The sequence below is a fragment of the Hemicordylus capensis genome, chromosome 5, assembly GCF_027244095.1.
Source record: "Hemicordylus capensis ecotype Gifberg chromosome 5, rHemCap1.1.pri, whole genome shotgun sequence".
Lineage (NCBI taxonomy): Eukaryota > Metazoa > Chordata > Lepidosauria > Squamata > Cordylidae > Hemicordylus > Hemicordylus capensis.
This window is the reverse complement of record NC_069661.1, coordinates 41,019,472-41,037,437: the sequence shown is the minus strand read 5'-3', so window position 1 is coordinate 41,037,437 and position 17,966 is coordinate 41,019,472. Positions and strand designations below refer to the sequence as shown.

General features: G+C 45.1%; 1 protein-coding gene across 4 annotated transcripts in view; it reads right to left on the bottom strand.

Moving 5' to 3' along the window:
* Positions 1-17,756, bottom strand: part of UGT8 (UDP glycosyltransferase 8) — a 77,158-nt gene extending 59,402 nt beyond the window's left edge. The window contains exon 1 of one of the 4 annotated variants that reach the window (XM_053257221.1): positions 17,422-17,756. In XM_053257221.1, coding sequence (XP_053113196.1) covers positions 17,422-17,617 — 196 coding nt within the window. In that variant the 5' untranslated portion in view covers positions 17,618-17,756. Of the gene's footprint in view, positions 1-13,920; positions 14,023-14,108; positions 14,130-14,219; positions 15,196-17,421 lie in introns of those variants that run through there. The other 3 variants (XM_053257222.1, XM_053257225.1, XM_053257224.1) reach the window with 3 other exon arrangements.
* Between the last annotated feature and the right edge of the window lie 210 nt (positions 17,757-17,966).

Here is a 17,966-nt window from a genome sequence, read left to right as displayed (position 1 = left end):
CTAGGGATAAGATCAGTAATACTGCTGGGTTTTGTCTCGCTCAATAAGGATTTAAAGACTGAAAGGAAGGAGGCGGCAGACTGAATCTGTGCGGGGGAGGAGAGTTCCAGAGTGGGGGGCAGCAACAGAAAAAGCCCTTCCATAGGCCCTAGGACTATGGACCTCTCTGAGACCAGGGACTAAAAGAAGGGCAACCTGAGAAGATCTCACAGGGCGGGACAGGACTGGCAACTTGGGGGTCCTCTTGGACCCACAGCTCCTGATCAAGATGCAGGTGAAGGCCGTGGCCAGCGGTTCCTTTACCCAGCTTTGGCTGGTCTGCCAGTTGCGGCCCTATCTCGACCGTCAGACCCTAGCAACGTTAAGTCATGCCCTCATCTCTCATTTGAATTACTTTAATGTGCTCTACCTGGGGTAGCTTTTGAAAACGACCCAGAAGCTTCAGTTGGTCCAGAATACGGCAGCTCTCCTGCTTATGGGCGCTAGAAGATATGATAGTGTGATACCTCTTTTGTAGTCGCTGCACTGGTTACATATCTGATTCCAGGTCCAATTCAAAGTGCTGCTTCTCACCTTAAAAACCCTTCAGGGCTTAGCACCTGTTAACCTTCAGGACCACCTCTCCCGCCCTGTGAGATCTTCGCAGGGTGACCTTCTTTAAATCCTTATTGAAGACACTTCTTTTCTGCCAGGCAGTGATTTTATCTTTGACACCCATCAGCCTTAGGAGAGCACTAAAGGCAATTTCCCAGTTCTGTTTAGAAGACCGTTTGCTAATTAACTACCAAAAAACTAAAGTAATGGTCTTCGCCAAGAGACCCAAATCTCAGATGGAGAATCAGTAGCAACATGATTGAACAGGTTAAGTGTTTCAAGTACTTGGGAGTGGTGTTTCATGCTTTGGGGGAGGGGGTGGACACGGGGGAGCACACTTAGAATATAACACAAAGAGCACAGCGAAGTGCTACTGTGATTTCAAGGTTCTATCGCTCCAAAGCAGGGGCAGTTTGTCCCAGCATCTTTTAAGCTGTTCCAACCAAGTAAATGGCCCAGCTGCTCTTTGGAGCTCAACTGGGTCCATATTTGAACTTTACCCCCACAGAGGTTGTCAAAACAAAATTTCTAAGAACAGTTCTTCAAATGCCAAAAGATGAATCCAACTCAGCCTTAAGGCTGGGGTGAATAAGGTGGAGACGAGAGTGTGGTTGGCAGTCTTTAAATATTGGCTAAAGCTAAAATTTCAGCTAAGTAGATTGGCCCCCCAGCTCTGGAGGATCAGACCCACTCTAAGTGGTTACCCAAGTTAATGGGGAAACTCCAGGCTGTTGGACCCTCTTCTGAATCCCTAGTTGCTGTGGGGTTTGATCAAGCCAAAAGAATTATAGAACGTATTTTAGATATCAAATCATAAGAAGAGAGAAGCAAACTCCCTAACTGTATTAAGAACTTGTGGGTCACCTCAATTTTAGCTCCAGCAAGCTATCTTTATAACTGACATGTCCAACACATCAGAGAGTCTTCACCTTAGCCTGTTATAATGTTTTTCCATCAGCTTAGTTGGAGGGGAGATACAACAAGACACTATCACCTGAGCAAGTGTTCCTGTGGATCAGACGAAGTTGATAATTTGGCTCAAGTTTACTTCATCGCAATTTTTTACAGCACTCCACACAGCAAACTGATTTTACCTCTTCTAGAGAACCTTCAGGGAAGACCAATGGATTAGGTGTTTTATGTAATTTTTTAATGTCTTATCTTGCAAATAAGACTGTATTTGTTACTTCTTGGGTTGCCAAATTTTGTGCCATTGCATACAAGATCCGTCAAGCAATGGAACATAGGAACAAAGGAAACTGCCATATACTGAGTCAGACCATTGGTCTATCTAGCTCAGTATTGTCTTCACAGACTGGCAGCAGCTTCTCCAAGGTTGCAGGCAGGAATCTTTCTCAGCCCTATCTTGAAGAAGCCAGGGAGGGAACTTGAAACCTCCTGCTCTTCCCAGAGCGGCTTCATCCCCTGAGGGGAATATCTTGCAGTGCTCACACTTCTAGTCTCCCATTCATATGCAACCAGGGAAGACCCTGCTTAGCTATGGGGACAAGTCATGCTTGCTACCACAAGACCAGCTCTCCGTATCGTTTAGGAAGTTTACATCCCTGTAGGACCTAAATGCAACTGTGATATCTGACAGACTGTACCAACTGCATTATATGCCAACCTTGTATATAATGCATGGGATTTGATCAAGTACTGTAACAAAGATATTGATTGATGGATGATTGATTGATTAGACACTATAGAGAAGAGCTTACTCAAACCACAATGTACAACCTTCCTGATGTTGAACACCAAAAACTTTGTAAAACCTTCAGCTAAGATAAAGGCACAGTCCCCCTCCTGCCTGAAAAAACATAAGTAAATGAAATTAGTGGATTCAGTAATAGTGACAGTGTGATCCCACCTCATGATTATTCAGCAGTGGATAAGGACACAACAAGGAGCAGGTAAATTGTGTTCACTTTAAATCTGTACTTCCATTTTTTCCTTTTTCTTAAAAACTCAAATAATGATAATTAAAAATAACATGGCCAAAACTACAGATTATCTTCCCAGATATTTCCCCAAAGCCTCAAAGTTCTCATGTTTGATTTAATATCCTCCAGGATGGTGTTATCAGCAAAACAGAAATAATGGTTGACTAGTGAGATCTGTGGATCCCTGAACATAAAGTGCAGGTTCAGATGTCACACAGAACCACATTTATTGTAACTATGGTTTATGAAACATCTCAAACATCTTTTTCCTCAAAAACCATAGATATTTTTCAATTCTAGCACAGGTTTCTAACTGCCTTCAATTTTATATAAGTTATTTTAGATCATAGTCCCTTTAGCTAAGCAGGGTCTGCCTTGGTTGCATATGAAAAGGAGACTAGAAGTGTGAGCACTATAAGATACTCCCCTTAAGCGATGGAACCGCTCTCGGAAGAGCAGAAGGTTCCAAGTTCCCTCCCTGGCTTCTCCAAGATAGGGCTGAGAGAGATTCCTGCCTGCAACCTTGGAGAAGCCGCAGCCAGTCTGTGAAGACAATACTGAGCTAGATAGACCAATGGTCTGACTCAGTATATGGCAGCTTCCTATGTTTCTAATTGTTTGGTCTGATCTGTTCAAAATTTTTATCTTTTTTCTTCTTTAAGCAGGAAATCTCTTGTATAAAAGCATTTCTGCTTAGTGCTTTAGAGACTTCCATAGTATAACAGGGTCTGTATAGGAGATATTTTTGAACTGGAAATAGTATTTTAATGCAGCTGTGATATATTGAATTGGTTTGTAAAATGTCTTGGACCCTGGGTCCAAGTGTTATAGGGAATCACCAGCACTTTATTTTTTGGCTGGAAACTTATTACTTGGAGGCCTTCAGGATCCATCTCTTCAGCCTGGCTTTTAATTATATCTAGTTTTAACCTTAATTTTGATTGATTGATTGCCGTAAAGTCAGTGTCAACTCTTAGCGACCACATAGATAGATTCTCTCCAAGGTGATCTGTCTTCAACTTGGCCTTTAAGGTCTCTCAGTGGTACATTCATTGCTGTTGTAATCCAGTCCATCCACCTTGCTGCTGGTAGTCTTCTTCTCTTTCCTTCAACTTTTCCCAGCATTATGGACTTGTCAAGGGAGCTGGGTCTTCACACAATGTGTCTGAAGTATTATAGTTTGAGCCTGGTCATTTGTGCCTCAAGTGGAAATCCTGGATTGATTTGTTCTATGATCCATTTGTTTGTTTTCCTGGCTGTCCATGGTATCCTCAAAAGTCTTCTCCAGCAACAAAGTTCAAAAGCGTCAATACTTCTATCTTGCTTCTTCAAAGTCCAGCTTTCCACATCCATAGAGTGTCACAGGAAAAAACATTGTCCGAACAATTCAAATCTTTGTAGGTATAGACATGTCATGGTATCTAAACATCTTTTCCAAAGCCTTCATTGCAACACTACCAAGTGCTAGTCTGCGGCATATTTCTTGATTGCTGGATCCTTTACTGTTGATGGTCGATCCTAAAAGGCAGAAGCTATCCACCACCTCAATGTCTTCATTATCAATTCTGAGGCTGGTTGCTGTACCCGGTGTCATTAGTTTAGTCTTCTTTACATTTAGTCGTAGTCCTGGTTTATTTCACTGTGATCCTTGACTTTCATTACTAGAGCTTTCAGGTCATCCTCATTCTCAGGTATCAGCATAGCGCGTGTCATCAGCGTAGCGCAGGTTATTGAGGTTTCTTCCTTAATTTTAATGAGATTTAATTTGGCTTAAATGTTTGATTGTAATTGTTTTATTCTGTGTTTTTTATTTTAAAGTATAAAATTAAGCAACTTCCGGAAGGACAGTATATAAACTGAATGTATGAATGAATGAATGAAATGAATACATATGGGTAGCCAGTGTAATGCTTTTAAAATAGGAGTTATATTGTCTCTTCAGATTGCCCTAGAGACCAACCTGACTGCCCTATTTGGTACCAACTGCAGTTTCCAGGCAATGAACAAATGCAGCCCCACTACTGTGCATTATAGTAGTCAAATCTAGAGATCACCAGCATATGTCCCACTGTTTTTAGGTCATTCTCTTCCAAAAATGGCCATGGCTGGCATATCAGCCTAAGCTGATAAAAAGCACCTCTGACCACAGCCTCCACCTGAGAAACCAGAGAGAAGCCTGGGTCAAGAAGTATTCCCAGACTACATACCCGCTTCTTCCGCGGGAGTGTGACTCCTTCCAGAACAGACAGCTCTAACCCATCTCCTGAATTACAATAATTAATAAGTACCTCCATCTTGCTTGGATTCAGTCTCAATTTGTTCTCCCTCATTCAGCCCATCACCACAGGTAGGCAGGCACTTAGGGAAGTTATGCCATTCCCTTTTGAAGATGGCATCGAGACGTAGATTTGAGTATCATCAGTGTACTGTTAATACTCTACACCAAATCTCCTGATGATCTCCCCCAGTGGCTTTATGTAAATGTTAAAAAGCACAGGAGACCGTATGGAGCCTTGTGGGTTGCCATACAAAACTTCCTATTTAGAGGAGGAGGAGGAGGAGTCTCCAAGTGACATCATCTGGAATCTCCCCAAGAAATAGTAGCAGATCCACTGAAAAAACAGTGGTTCCCACTCAACCCCCACAGATGATCCAGAAGGATACCATGGTCAACAGAACTGAAAGCTGTCAAGACATCCAAAAGTATCAGAAGAATCACACTCCCTCGGTCGATTCCCAATTGAAGATCATCTATCAGGCCAACCAAGGCAGTCTCCTACCCACAGCCTGCCAAAAAGCCAATTTGAAATGGTTCCAGATAATCGTCCTCCTCCAAGATTGTCTGTAGCTGAGAGGCCACCATCATCTCAAACACCTTGCCCAAACAAGGATGGTTAGATATTAGCTTATAATTGTTTTGAGGAATCTAATGCAGGCTTCTTCAAAGGTGGTCTTAGAATTGCCTCCTTTAGACAAAGGGGCATCCTGCCCTCCTTCTCAGAGATGCATTTATGATATTAACAAGGCCATCTCCAATAGCGTCCCTACCAGAAGATATAAACCATGTTGGATAAGTGTCAAGGAGACAAGCCATAATACTTCAAGAAACTTGTCCACATCATCAAGAGTCACAAATTGAAAGTGATCCAATCTAACCATGCAAGGGGAGTTTCTGGACATTAAACTCTACCACAATAGAGGTATCCAGATCGGCCCGATCTGGATACCTCTATTGTATTGTTTTGTGATTGCTCTGGGCTAGCACCTCTCTCAGTGGCTGCCCTGCAAGGGTGGAGCCAAACAAACCAAGATTAAAATGAGCAGTGAATTCAGAAGCAATGCTGCTTAACTACGGTTAGAACAAGCCAGGTTGACAAACCTACTTGAGACCCTGGGTACAGCGCTTGATTAGATGCTGAAATAAACCATTGTTAGTGAAGTGGCACAAGTTCAAACAGTAAAACTAACCAGATAAAATTAATTGTGGTTCCATGTTATTTCTGAACCTGCCCAAAGATGTTTAAGTAATAAAGGAAATGCTTCTCAACCTTCTGACAATTCAAATGCTTTGCTATTGCATATGGACAGGTGCCATGCCATTTTTCTATTCTACTGCACATAGCAGGATGCCATACCCCTCTTACTTCAGCATCTTTTCAAAGCTGGCTTTTCACCTAATCATCATTGTGTTTTATTCTCAGTTCTAAGCTATGTGATTGCTTTGTATTTCCTTAAAGTCAATGAGATATGCACCCACACTCGCTATTATTTTCCCCTTTGAACATGCCAATTATGTGGGAATGGCAGAGAGAAAATGCAGTCTATGATGGACTGAACAGCTGGTGTAGAGTGGTCTGTAAAACTAAACTAAAAAGTGACCATGTAAACTAAACATTTTGCCTTTGAGTGTTAGTATAGGAAAGCAACAGATTTCCTGAATCCCAAAATTTTAGCACAACATATATTTGAATGATCAATCCATTAGAATCTTAAACTGAGTCAGAACATTGGTCCATCTACTCCAATAGGGTCTAGTCTGACTTCAAGTGGCTCTCTAAGGTCTGCAGCAGAGGTCATACCCAGCCCTGCTGCTTGAAGCCAGGAATTGAAACCAAGATCTTGTTCGCACAAGGCATGTGCTCTGCCAGTGAGCTACAGCTTCTATGGACAATGTCTATGAAGACATGGGCAGAGGCATCAGTAAGTGAGTGAGTGAGCATTCCTACACACACACACACACACACACACACACACACACACACTTTTTGTCCCATCATCACCTCTGTCAAACAGACTTGCAGGTTTTTGAAGCACTACAAAACCCCGCAAAACCTGTTCGAATAACAGCGGGATGAGGATTCACCGCATAAGCAATGACACCTGTTTATTGCCCCTGTGCTCAATTGCCCAGATTCGGGTACAAAACAAATTGCCCAGATTCAGACCCCCCAAAATTTGGAGATTTGGACCTCCATTTTGTGGCCAGAGTGGCCAAAGTGGGTTGGGTGGTAGTGGCCAATGGGTGGAAGCTACCACCCAAATTTCAAAGAAATTGTGCAAACGGGTGAATTGTGTGTCTTTAAGCTTTTCCCCATGGGGAATAATGGGACTCTCAGCAGCCCCATAACTCCACATGGGGGGCACCAGGGTGGCCCAGAGTGGGTTATGGTGTAGTGCACATGGGGTGCCAACCACTCCCCAAACCACAAGGTACTGGGTTTTGTTGTTAAAAATCCACTATTTTGTTGATAGTGGATTCTCTAGTCATTCATCAATTTACACCAAATATGATGAATGAACGAACAAAGATGTTCATTCATCATTTTTGGTGCAAAATGATGAATGAACTAAGAATCCACTATCATTGTTAAATGTTAATCTTTCGGTCACAATAGCACTGCAGCGGGCCGACAGGGACTTGGAGGACGGGCAGTTAGAACCTGCCCACTCCTAAGAGAACCCCATGCCCTGCGCCAAAACGTTTCAGCACCTCTCCAAAGAGGCACCGGAACACTTCAGGCTCATCCCTATAATCAAGTCAATATTTTAATATCAAATTAAACTAAAAGGCCTTGGAAAGGATATTTTGATGCATGACGTGTCTATACCTACAAAGATTAGAATCATTCGAACAACGGTTTTCCCCATGGTGCTCTATGGACAGTCCAGCGAAAGCTGGACTGAAGAAGCAGAAAAGAAAAAGAATTGACGCTTTTGAACTTTAGTGTTGGAGAAGACTTTTAAGGATACCGTGAACAGCCAGGAAAACAAACAAATGGATCATAGAACTAATCAATCCAGAATTTTCACTTGAGGCACAAATGACCAGGCTCAAACTATCATACTTTGAATATATGAATTCCCAGCTCCCTTGAGAAGTCCATAATGCTGGGGAAAGTTAAAAGAAAAAGAAGACGACGACGACCAGCAGCATGGTGGATGGACTTGATTACAACAGCAATGAATGCACCACTGAGAGACCTAAAAGGCCAAGCTGAAGATAGATAGATTCTCTCCAGAATGATCTATGTGGTTGCTAATAGTCAGAACCAACTTGACATCACTTAATCAAACAATCAAACTAAAACAAAATTCAACAAAGGTACCCAATGTTCTCAGCAAATTAATAACTGTTTAAGAATACCTAGCAAAATAGAAAGGGTTTTTCAACCTCTGTGCAGATGTTTGCCTAAAATGAAATACAAGATGAATTTAGAGGGTGCTGTTCAAGCAAAGTGTCTGTACAAGTTTCAAGACACATTTTATGAGTTTAATGAAATCTGACTGCATAGTTCTAAGTGGCTACTGGATTTTGCCTAATGCAAATTTTCAAGCAACTTCTGAAGATTCCGCTAAAGTGAAACATTTGTAGGAGTTTTTAGTTAAGTTAAGTTAAGTTTTTAGTTTAGTTAAGTCTAGTTTATTGCTAAACTAGAGATATTTCTTGGAAATATTTTGCACACGTCTTAACACCAAATACGACTAAGCCTGTGCTCTGAATGTGCCGCAGCTCACAGAAGTTGGGGAACACACTGCCTGGATTTTTAATCACTAAAACATGAATCACTATAACCAGCAGCAAAAAGGCTAGGTGCCTTCCATCCCCGCTTAATGACTTCTAACATTCCCAACTTCTCTACATCCTACCTGGCTTCTCCCAACCTCCATTTCATATGAAGATGAAGGCAGGAACTCAGAATGCCTCAAACCTTCTTTCCATTCTACACTTCTGCCCTTCCTCCACTTCTACGATCTAGCTCAAACCTCCTTTTTGCTCTCACTTGTCACCTACTGACCCACTGCTACCCTTACTGCAGGAGCACCATTTCAGATAATAAAGATGAGATAAGCACAGCCATCATTCACAATAGCAGTAATTAGTAATATTAAAATCTACCTATTAACGGTGTTTATTTTATATACATTTAAGCTTTACATAGAATCGTCACAGACTCTTCAGGTATGTAACACCACCAACAGGAACACACTGGAAAGCCACTTGGCCCATGCCCATGTGTTCTTCAGTGACACATCTTACAGATATGAATACGATGAATATTTATATACTGCCTTTCAACAAAAAGTTCCCAAAGTGGTTTACATAGATATAAATAAATACATACACTCTGAGTACCCAGAATGTTGGGGGGCAATATGCTAAATCATTGTAAACCGCTTAGAGAGCTTCCAGCTATAGAGCGGTATATAAATGTAAGTGCTATTGCTATTGCTACACCACAGTGTATTAGTGCCTACTACCTGCAGTGCTACTTTGACATGAAACTACCTTAAGTGGTGTGATAACTATTGCCCATAATACTGTTGTACATATATGAATGGAAATGTATCTGATTTATGTGAGCTGCAAAAGATGCACGCATATATGACTCTCCTAGAGAAACTAACCCATTCTTGGACACTTCCACCTGTTGATGGAAAGTAAACACTTAAAAGTACCTTCTGTAGACCAATACAGGGAATGATTGAATTTTAATGAACAAAAAAGAGCAAAATGATCAGTTAGCTTAGAAAAAGGAGCACTGCTGACTTTGTTACCTGGTGAATCACTGTCTGGTATTTGTGTTGTCCATGTTGGAAGCAGTGTTTGTCCGCTTGTCCCTCAGTGTTCTCAGTCATTGGGGGGGGGTTTCTCCGAGTATATTTGTCTCTGCAGACAATCTTGTGGGCATTGTAACTGTGCACAGCGCACATAACACCTAAAGGAGGAGTATATTGCTTGCATTTCATGACCTTTTCTTTCTTTTTAATATCCCCATATGCCTAGGGAGCAAGAGACTGCTGGTTCAGATCCTTGCTGGTATGAAACACCTATATCAGGCAGCAGTGATATAGGAAGATTCTGAAAGGCATCATCTCATACTGCACAGTAGATGGCAATAGTAAACCCCTCCTGTATTCTACTGAAGAAAACCACATGCCTCTGTGGTCGCCAGGAGTCAACATCGACTCAACAGCACAACTTTACCTTTATTAATCAGCCAACTGAGAATAACACTTCATGCATTTGAGGAAGTGGACGACAGGTCTATCAATTGCTACTAGTCTGATGGCTGTGGGCCATCTCCAGCCTCAGAGGCACAATGCCTCTCAATACCAGTTGCAGAGGAACAACAGCAGGAGAGAGGGCATACAAATACCTCTTGCCTGTGGGCTCCCCAGAGGAATCTGGTGGGCCACTGTGTGAAACAGGATGCTGGACTAGATGGGCCTTGAGCCTGATCCAGCAGGGCTGTTCTTATGTAAGTGGTCTATGAAACCTTTTGCCACAATTTATCTGTTAGTTTTTAAAGGACCACAAGATTGTTTTTCTTGCAGTAGACCAATGTGACTTCCCTTCTGAAAGTGGTTATTTACAAAATTTGATATCTATGAAGAATGCGGGTCAAATGTTAATATTCAAATATGTTTTAGTGCATTACTGGCATCAATTAAGTAATAAGTTAATTAAAATGTGAATCTAAATACACACCAGAATGTTGTCTGTCCAAATAATTTTTTCCATCATAACACTCTTGAATGTGCACTGAAATCATTTAAGGATGGGGTCGTAACTCAGTGGTAGATCATATGTGCATGCAGAAGATCTCTGGTACAATCGTTGGCAAGTCCAAGTAGGGCTGGAAAATACTCCTGAAACCTTGGAGAGGTGCTGCCTGTCTGTCAGTACAGATGAGCTAGATGGAACAGATGCGGTAAGGCAGCTTCCTATGTTCCTATCCTTGTTCACATTCTGGCACAACTAATTATATATAAATAGCCTTTTTAAAAACCAACTACAGCTGGATCAGGATGTTTCTGATCTTGTTTGGAATTGCCCGGATCTAGCTTTAGCCATGCTTTAAAAGAGTATTTGTGCTTATCTAGTTGTTCCAGAATGCAGATAGGGGCCACATCTAAATGCATATTCCACTGAGAACAATCCAGTACAGAGACAACATTCACACTCAAATCAAATATTTATTTCAGTCCTTGACCATCATAAATTAATACAAACATTCATACTCTGATGTGATCTTTATGCAAATCCAATTTACACTCATGATTCCTGATCCAGCATGTAATACATGCAGAAAGACCCACTTCTGTGAACAGCTGGATCAGGGTCATTATATTTAAAAATACAAGAAATTATACTACTGGGAATATGACCCCTACTCTGAAAAATCAATATGCATTCAAATATTTTATTTTAAATTATAATCTAATAATTTCTAGCAACAATTACTAGAAGCAAGTCTGTGAAGAAGTTTATATAATCCTCTTTATTCATCCAGTGAGGCTCAGGCTGAACTTGATTTGCTTCTGGGTAAAAGGCACAAACCTATTCTAATAAGACTACATTGTTTAAATAAAGCGTTCTCAAACTTGGATCCCTAGATGTTTTAGGACTACAGTTCCCATCATTCTTCAGACTTTGGCCATTGTGGCTGAGGATAATGGGAGTTGTAGTTCAGCAACATTTGGGAGCCTACGTTTGAGAACCCCTGGTTTAAATTAATTTAACTGCTAAATGCTCATATTCTACTTAAGTATTTGACTACTGAGATTCAGTTTTTACGCCAGGTAAGAATATTCAACCAAGTTTGAATATTTCACTTTCCGTTTCACAATCACAAAATCACCCTAATCTCTCTCCACACCACATTGGTTTTAAAACAGTGACAAAAAAGCAGAAAATGTAACTCGTATGAAAGGCATTTTTGTCATTTAGTTTAGTCTCCTAGCTCTCATACAGGAAGAAACGATAGCACTGGAAAGAAACAGATGGAGAGAAGGCACTTACTGCAGTGGTGCAGCAAAAGATAATCAGCAAAGTCAAACTGTACCTGGAATTTTGTTCTTCCTAAAGCACGAGGCCTTACTACTCTCTGGTGTAGTATGGAACTAGATAGCATCTCTCCTGAATTAATATTGTCATTTCCTGTTCTTTTTCAAAATTTAGATACTTCCATCAGTGTTTTGTCTAGGGGCACAGCACTGTTTGTCACATTAAGAAGCATACTTTTTACAAGCAGAGTATGCTCAGACAGACAATAGATATTTGAGTTCACAGCATTTAATGTTTTCAGATACATTTTGAATTCCATTTTTCTTAGTCTGTTCAGGAAAACCATGTAATTCACCACCATATCTGTGTGTGTCCCCTTCCAATGCAATTGATCTGTAACTCCCCATCCAAACACTTTCAACTTCTTACAGCAATACTGGGCCTCCTTTTGCAATCACTCCACCTTGTTCTGCCTTACTTCAGAATTACTGATCCCACTTCCATACAAGCCCCTTCTCTGCCTGGGGATGCTTTCTTTGGTTCTTGTTCTAGTCATCACCTATCACAAATTCCAGAGGCCCTAGGTGTCTTTGCTACAGTGAACTTTGCTACTTTTCAAGCAGGGCCACTTTGGCAAAACCAAAAAACAACCCTTCACTGTGAGGGCCATTTCCTACTGTGCTGACCTCTGCATGGTACTGTGCTTTTCTCAGTGCTGGTAAGGTGCTTTCAGAGAGACAGAGCCAAGTCCTTTCCTAAGAGCTCTATGGGGAAAGTGTTGGGAAGGGTTAGAGTTACACTTCCCAGCACTCAGTGCCAAGCTTCCAAGAAGAAGCAAGGGCTCAAGAGGGCACCATTTCCTTTAAAAGGAAGAGGGGCACCAATGTTGGACAAAGCAAAGAACCGCATGGTGGGAAGGGACACCTCTGCAAGGTGCCACGGGTATTCCGCTTTGGCCAAAGGCTCTCAAAGGCCCAATAAACAATTAGAAAGCCTCACTTAAGAGTTGATGGGGGCTGCCACTGGCCCCCAGGTCTTACAACTACTGTCCTACTAGAAAGAAAACATGCAAAAAAGGGTGATAGCCATGTTGGATTAGAAAACATTGTTGGTCTATTAACCCTCATTGGGACCTAAGAAAAAGGAATTCCCCTTGGAGCACAAACCAGGACTCTTATTTCCTCCTGGCAATGGCCTGAAGTTGTTAAAAACGCCCCATTTCTTTCTAGGAACCTTCCATCTACAAATACCGTCTCTCGTCCTCCCCAAGAAATGCCCTTTTCTGTCACCCCTTTCTCCAGGGGCTTGAAGATTCCTTCACTCCCCACGAACACTATATACCTCCACACGCGGAGCTCCCTGCCTCGCCATTTCCTTCTTCCGCTCGAGAGGCTACCTTCTCTCCCTCCCTCCCCTCCCATCATGGAACGCGACTCACCCAACACAATCCCCCCACGCTTGCATGTAACTTCCCTCCTTCTTTACAACCCCGTTGTTCTTCTTACGAAAGGCCCTGCCTTTTCAGACATCCCTCCAAGCCCCACGCCGGCTTTCCTCAGGGGGAAGAAGCCCCCACCGCCAACCCCAACCCGGTTCATCACACCAGCTCCCTCGCTCTCGCTCGCTTCCCGGCCGGGGTTCTCCCGCGCTTGGCTTCCCCGCCCTCAGGAGACACCCGCCTCGCGCCTGCCCCCTTCAGGGCATCGAACTCCGGGGGTGAGAAAAGAGAACGCCTCGGAAGGGAAGGGAAGGGGGGGCGTGGAGAGAGAGAGAGAAGGCAAGCGCTGCCCAACACATATCCCTTCACCACGGAGGCTACCTCCTCCCAGCTCCTCGCCGGTGGCGTGGGGCCAAGCCACTCCACTCGCGGCGGAGCCAGTTGGGGCGGGGGGGGCACTAGGATTTGGAGGTCTGGGCGCTCACTCAACGACACGCACACTCCTGCGGGGCCAGGGTGGCCCCGCCGCCAGCACAAAGGGGAGGTGCGCTTCTCCTCCTCGCCGGCCAGTCGGCATCACCTGCCCGCCCTCCCGCCATCCTTCCTGAGCTCCGCACCGTTCAGGGTTGGGTTTTGTCTGCTCCCCTTTCCCCCACCTGATTTTCACACCCAGTAACCAAGCCCCTGCCGAGTCGCTGCTGCTGCTGCTGCTGCCGCCGCCGCCCCTCCTCTCTCCGGCATGCCTGACCGCGCGCGCATGTACACACGCCCCCCACTTCGCACCCGCACATCCCTCGGCCAACTTTCCCACCTGCCCGCATCTCCTCAGCGCCCATATTTTCACCTTCAGAATCCCCTTCCGTCTGCGGTTCTCTCTCTCTCGCACACACACACACAGAGCTGCTGACTCAGAGGGTCAAGAGGCAGCAGACAAGCCTCACTCCCTCTTCCTTACCTCGCTTCAGGAATTGCTCCCTTGGCTTTCTCTCTCGAGCTAGAATTTCTTCCTCCCCCCGCTGTTTTGTTTCGTTTCGTTTCTTCCTCCCTCCCGCAGCGATATTTCCACCCCGTCCTCTTAAAATTAAAGGGGCTTTTCTTCTGGGTTTTGTGGTGTGGGTGTGTGGGTGTGTGGGTGTGTTCGTTCTTTCTTTCTTTTCTTTCTTTTTTTCAAACCCGCTGCGGCTGCCGCCTCCCTCTGCTTCCTCTCCGTCTTGTTCCTCTGCACCTGCTGCGGGACTCTGCTGCTGCCTTCGGGCTTGGGGCAGGGGGGAAGAGGAAGGAAGAGGGCTCCAACTCAAGGCTTTCTTAACTTGTCATCACTTTCCTCGGCCTCTTTCCCCTTGTCCTCCTGCTGGCCGTCCCCGGGCTTCAGAGCTGGGCCCTCGACATCAGCTGTGCACGTGGACCGCTAATGACATTGAGGTCCTTGAGGCACACTTCCCACCGCCACACGCTGCTGCTCCTGCAGCAGCACCAAACGGTCCCTAGAGAGAGAAGCGAAGGTCAGGCGGCGGCGGCGGCGGCTTCCAGATCTCTACGGGAGGCGATCTTTTATCCTTTCTTCTCCCTCGCCTAAGGCTGTTTTCAGTAGCCAGCGAACACCTTCCGACGGCACGCCCTGTCCAGGCTCCCAACACAGCAAGAATCTCTCCATGGGGCAACCTCCGTGTCCCCACCTCCCAGCGGGCGGGACGGAGCCTCCCTCCCTCCGAGCAGCCTGGCCATTTACAGAGAGACGCCCCCCTCTCACGCAGCAGCAGCAGCGGGAGGAGGAGGAGGAGGAGGTGTCCTTTGCGCGAAGCGAGTTGTTGTAAGTGAGGAGCAGGACTCGAGAGAAAGGACAGACGCCGGAGGATCTGGATGGCGCGGACTAGCGCCAAGGGGGCACCCCATCCTTGGAGAGATTTATCGGCTTGGACTGCAAAAATCCGGGGGAGGCGCGGGGAGTAGGGGCTTAGTCCGATTGTCCTCGGGACATTACCTAGACAGGCAGAGGCGTAGCTAGGGAAAACGGCGCCCGGGGCAAGCACTGAAATGGCGCCCCCCCCCGCGTGCCCCCCCCCCATCGTTACGCCTCTATCCAGCCAAGCACAGTTATATCATGTGGCCCCACAGGAGGAGTGCGACAGCATCTAAGGGTAGTTACTAGTTACAAGATAAACCCTTATGTTTACATGACTAACCAAGCTTGGGCTCAGCATTTACTATCAGCAGATGATCGTTGCTGACAAATTTTATTCACTCATTCTGCAGCATTTAACAGGCCATGTAAACTGAAGTTTTATGTTATGAAAAATGCTGGATTTACAATCTTTAAAGGTTATAGATACAGCTGAGGAACCAGCAATCAAAACTTCCTAAACATCTCTCCACTTAAAAGATGTGATCAAAATCCCTTTTAGGCTTTATAGGATATTTCCACTCCCCACCCCCATGCTAAACTGCACATAAAAAATGGGGAAAGAATAGCTTCCTCTCCCAACTTTATAACAGAAAAAGTAGAAATATTGGGCAGCAGTGCTATAGGAAGATGCTGAAAAGCATCTATATTTTTATAGAAAATATACTGTTCTAGTACAAGAACAGAGGAGTTCATAGTGAAACCATAAATTATCACAGAATTGTATACCATTGGTTTCCTTTTCTGTCCTATTCTTGTTTTTTCCAGCTTCTCAGAACCAAAAGGTTATTTCATCCCTCCTGCTTTCTCCTTTATCACAAATGCACAGTAGGGAATGGATAAATCACCTCACATGATGTTTTCAGGGACCTGAAGTTTGCCACCTTTTTTCTGGCACAGTTGTTGTAACAGCTAGATGGCATGCAGGAATTCTAGAGTTGCTGCTTTTCCGTGTATGGGAATATAGAGTATTGGGAAAACTTATTCTGTTGGGTTTTTGTCTGGTCTGTACAATTCAGCTATGAGCACTGCCAGAAACAAGCTTGGCAACACCTAAGCCTAGATGAAGCTACCATATGAAAAATGGGAGATCATCCACGCTAGGAAGCGTTGTGGTTGTGTGGGGAGATGTGGAGTCGGCTGAGTCACCATTGCTGCAGCCCCATTCCACTATCTTGCCAATCCGCTGGCGTGGCGTATAGCAAGCTCAGAGGGAGCAGCAACAGCACCTCGTGGTCTGAGAAACGTTCAAACAGTGCGGGATTGTTTTCTAATTATCTCGGGACAGTCCACGTGAGTCCATTCAAATGCAAGCAGACTCAAGGAAGGAGTCGTGGGAAGCAGAGCAGGGAGTGACTGGGTTGCCTTGACAACCACCCGAGCTTTCCCTTGAGGATATGCAACGTGTGGATATAGAATTGTAAACAATAGGGTCATTGCATATTATTTTTATACATAAACTTGTCGCCTTTCAGTGTGAATCATTGCTTTATGTTGCCAGAAACAGCTGAGCTTTCTCTTGCCACAGTCATTCCTAGCTGCACTTACGAAGCCACAGCCTGCACGCACTTACTTGCAGGCTTCGCTTGGCTTTGCGTGGGGGGACTCCTGAAGAAGGAGGTGCGGGCGAGGACAGCGAGGACCGACCCCCTTGCCTCTAAAATGGTGATCGGAAAGTGCGGCACTGGTGGGCGTGGGCTTCCTTCCACCTTCTGCTGCTGCGAACGGGAGGGCGGGAACGGTGGGCAGGGTGAGAGGGAAGGCAGAGGGAGACGGCGGGAAGGCGAACAACCCCCATCCAGCCGTACAGAGCCGCCCAACCCCCATCCAGCCGCACAGAGCCGCCCGGCGCCCTCCCTTTCCCCCATTCCTGCTGCTCGTGGCTGCCGCCTGCCGGGTTTCTCTGGTGCGGACAATTGGCCGCTCGGTCGGTCTGTGTGGCGGCGGCGGCAAAAAAAAAAAAAAAAAATTCGGCGGCAAAAAATTCCCCCCCCCCAATAAATTTTCGGGGATTGGCGGGCACTTTTTGGCGCCCCCCCAGCAAGTGGCGCCTGGGGCACGTGCCCCCCCTGCCCCCCCTATCGTTACGCCCATGCGCACAGCTTAGAAGTATAGAAACCCTGCCAGAAATGTATATATGCTCAACCCAATTACTGCCTTAGGCTTCCAAAAACAAACAACAACAACAACAAAAGTACCAAAAGAAACCCCGTCCTAAGAAACTTGATCCAGTTGAAAACCTTAAGCAAAACCAAACCTGGGGGACTCCAATGGGGGCAGGCAGTCCAGTTCAGGCGCTGGGGCAGGCTCTCCTTCCAGGGCTTGTTCCAAGAGCTTCTGGTGGCCGGTGGGAGGGAGGACGGTGGGGTGGGGGTGGGTGAGCCCTGCGAGATCATCCACGCTAGGAAGCGTTGTGGTTGTGTGGGGAGATGTGGAGTCGGCTGAGTCACCATTGCTGCAGCCCCATTCCACTATCTTGCCAATCCGCTGGCGTGGCGTATAGCAAGCTCAGAGGGAGCAGCAACAGCACCTCGTGGTCTGAGAAACGTTCAAACAGTGCGGGATTGTTTTCTAATTATCTCGGGACAGTCCACGTGAGTCCATTCAAATGCAAGCAGACTCAAGGAAGGAATCGTGGGAAGCAGAGCAGGGAGTGACTGGGTTGCCTTGACAACCACCCGAGCTTTCCCTTGAGGATATGCAACGTGTGGATATAGAATTGTAAACAATAGGGTCATTGCATATTATTTTTATACATAAACTTGTCGCCTTTCAGTGTGAATCATTGCTTTATGTTGCCAG